This window comes from Cyprinodon variegatus, unplaced genomic scaffold (genome assembly GCF_000732505.1).
Source record: "Cyprinodon variegatus isolate N-32 unplaced genomic scaffold, C_variegatus-1.0 Scaffold1742, whole genome shotgun sequence".
Taxonomy (NCBI): Eukaryota; Metazoa; Chordata; class Actinopteri; order Cyprinodontiformes; family Cyprinodontidae; genus Cyprinodon; species Cyprinodon variegatus.
In genome coordinates this window covers 53705-56367 of record NW_015152195.1, presented here as the reverse complement: position 1 = coordinate 56367, position 2663 = coordinate 53705, and the positions used below count along the sequence as shown (strand labels likewise).

Here is a 2663-nt window from a genome sequence, read left to right as displayed (position 1 = left end):
TGACCCTGAGGACCAGGGCTAAGGGACCCTGAGAACCAGGGTTAAATGACCCTGAGGACCAGGGCTAAATGACCTTGAGAACCAGGGTTAAATGACCCTGAGGACAAGGATTAAGTGACCCAGAGAACCAGGGTTAAATGACCCTGAGGACAAGGATTAAGTGACCCAGAGAACCATCTCCTCATGAGCTAATCTTTTCATCAGGTGTGTAGCAGCAGAGAACTCTGGAGGACTGGAGTCGGTTCAGGTGCTGTTTAGAAGGACTGCCCTCTGGTCTGCTGTAGTTCAAACTTTCTTGTGACATGTTTAGTCAGCATGGCTTTAGTGGAACAGTCCCCAGACCTCATGCATTGTTCCTGTGCTACAGATTTTGTTTGCTTTACCTGCTGTTGAAGACAAATTTCTTCCCTTGGTCTGAGTCTTCATTTCAAGAGATTAACTTTTTTTCTTCTCCATTTTTTCCCTGTGTGGGTTTTGTTCTTGTGTGTTTTCCATCATCCTCATTTAGATAAAGGTTACTCGGTAAACGCGTCCTATCTGCTCTTTAACTCGTTGTCTTGTATTAATCTTACTAAATTCTCTTTTTAACATCCTTCAAAACGAAATAAGTCTTACGGATAAGAAATAATTTAGGTTTTTGCTTTGATTTTATCTTTGTTCAGCGCAAATAAATGAACTGTAATCAGGCTTTGACCATTTCTAGGCCCTTAATGTGTCTGGGATGTTTTCTGTTTTCCAGTTCCAGACACTGTGGATGATGGGGATATAACTAGTAGTCCCTCCGATCCTGCACCAGAGGGCACTCATTCATCTGCAGATGTAGCCTTCTTTGATACTTCAACCAATTCTCCCACAGTTCCCAGTATCTTGACCACTGATGTGACATGTTGCACCAAGAGTCCTCTTCCAGGAGCTACTACTGAACAGGAATACTTTTCTACTGATGTTCACACATCGTCCTCATCTGGAAAACCTGGGGAGGATGGGACCAAGGAGGAAGAGGAGGAGCAGAGAAGGAAGAGAATCATCTGGAACCAGGAAATGTGGAGGAAGTCGGTGCCTAAGGGCAGAGTATCTGTGGGTTCTGTGTCCAACCCAGCGGTCCTGTTGGCCTGCCTCACTGGCCGATTGTTTCTGTAGGAGAACAAGACCAACGTTTACAGTTACTTCAGCAAAACTCATCTGGTAATAATTCACACCCTTGCAGAAACCAAACTCCATCTGTAGAAAGTCTGGACTGAACTCTGGGTCAAACAAAGTCACTAAAACCTGTTTGATTGTTAATGGGATCCATAATGTCTCCAGGAGTGGAGAAAATCTCCCAGAGCCAAAGAAAAAGAAACTATTAGAACCCAAAGCTTAATACCTGAATCCGGTCCAAACTGGTTCGGTTTACATGAGAATGGCTGATGGCTTTATGACGTTGAAGGGACGATTCGGCTGCTGGGGCGAAAGACACATTCTGTGTAGAACTCATGACAAGGTTCTGGGGAACTAGGGGACGAGGCCCAGTTGGATTTGAAGGTTCTTTCCTTCAGCAGAAACCTTGGCATGAAATGATGTTGTCTTAAACTCCAAGCCTGATTGTCTTCTCAGAACAAATGTTCTGTTTCTGGCTTTGAGGTGAGAACATCCTCCTCATAACATCAGGTTCTGCTGTAGCCTGATTCTCGCCCCAGGATTAAATTGGACCCCACTGCTCTGCAGACTTTGATTGAACACCGTGAAGTTTTGGATCTCCTTGGTTTTACATGGATCTGAATCTCACTGAATGGTTCCTGGTCTGAGGAGCTGTGAGCGTCAGATCACTCTGCAGATACTAAATCCATGATTTAGTTGGTGTGATGAGGCTGATCCTATGACATAAATGTTCCTGCTGGATGGAGATGGAGCTCCACCAGCTGATGCTCACAGACGTGCCAAGAAAACCGATGACATTCCTGGAAAAAAGCATCGAATAGAAACTATGCGTAGAGGTTTAAAGAGAGCTGGGATGGAAAATCAGTCCAAGGATCAGCTTCAGAAGCTGGAGTTTGCTGAAATGTTTTCCTTCTTCTCCCAATCAATCTGTGCAGCTGCGCAAACATGTCATTTCATCAAACACCATCTTTAAAACCAACAGAGTCAAAAATAGAATATCCCAAAAATATTAGAGATCAAGAATAGCTTCAGTTGAATTTGTCCTTCTGGGTGTGTGGCCCATTGTGACCTGGAACTCCTTTCTTTCTCTTTGCATGCTGGGAATGTCGTTTTTGCTGATTTGAATGTTTTTCTGCAGGGAAACCAGCTAAACTCACAAAGAACTTTTTAACATAACATAAAGTTGCACAATGATTTTTCACCAGGATACCAAAACAAAATGCAGGAGAAAAGGTCTTAAAAGAGACAACCCTAGTTTTCCTCTTCCTGAAACTGGATAATAAATCAAATTCATCTCAGCATCCGTGTCAGAAAGAAAAAGAGCAACAATCTCTGATGAAGATGATGTAAATGTCTGTTTATGCCATAAATAAAGACGAAATTATCTTCAGTGACACTGTTTCTTTAAGATTTTGTTCAAAGATTTATTCTGTTCTTGAAAAACTTAGTCTTGTTTTACTGCAGGTTTCACAGCTGGAGGCCTTTGTGATGTAATTCAATTCAATTCAGTTTATTTCTATAGC

General features: G+C 42.5%; 1 protein-coding gene across 1 annotated transcript in view; it reads left to right on the top strand.

Annotated features, from left to right (window-relative positions):
• The window catches only part of LOC107104441 (peptidase inhibitor 16-like), a 30508-nt gene extending 27974 nt beyond the window's left edge, over window positions 1-2534 (top strand). Inside the window, exon 6 of the mRNA XM_015404438.1 lies at window positions 740-2534. Coding sequence (XP_015259924.1) covers window positions 740-1140 — 401 coding nt within the window. The 3' untranslated portion in view covers window positions 1141-2534. The remainder of the gene's footprint in view (window positions 1-739) is intronic.
• The last annotated feature ends 129 nt before the right edge of the window (window positions 2535-2663 follow it).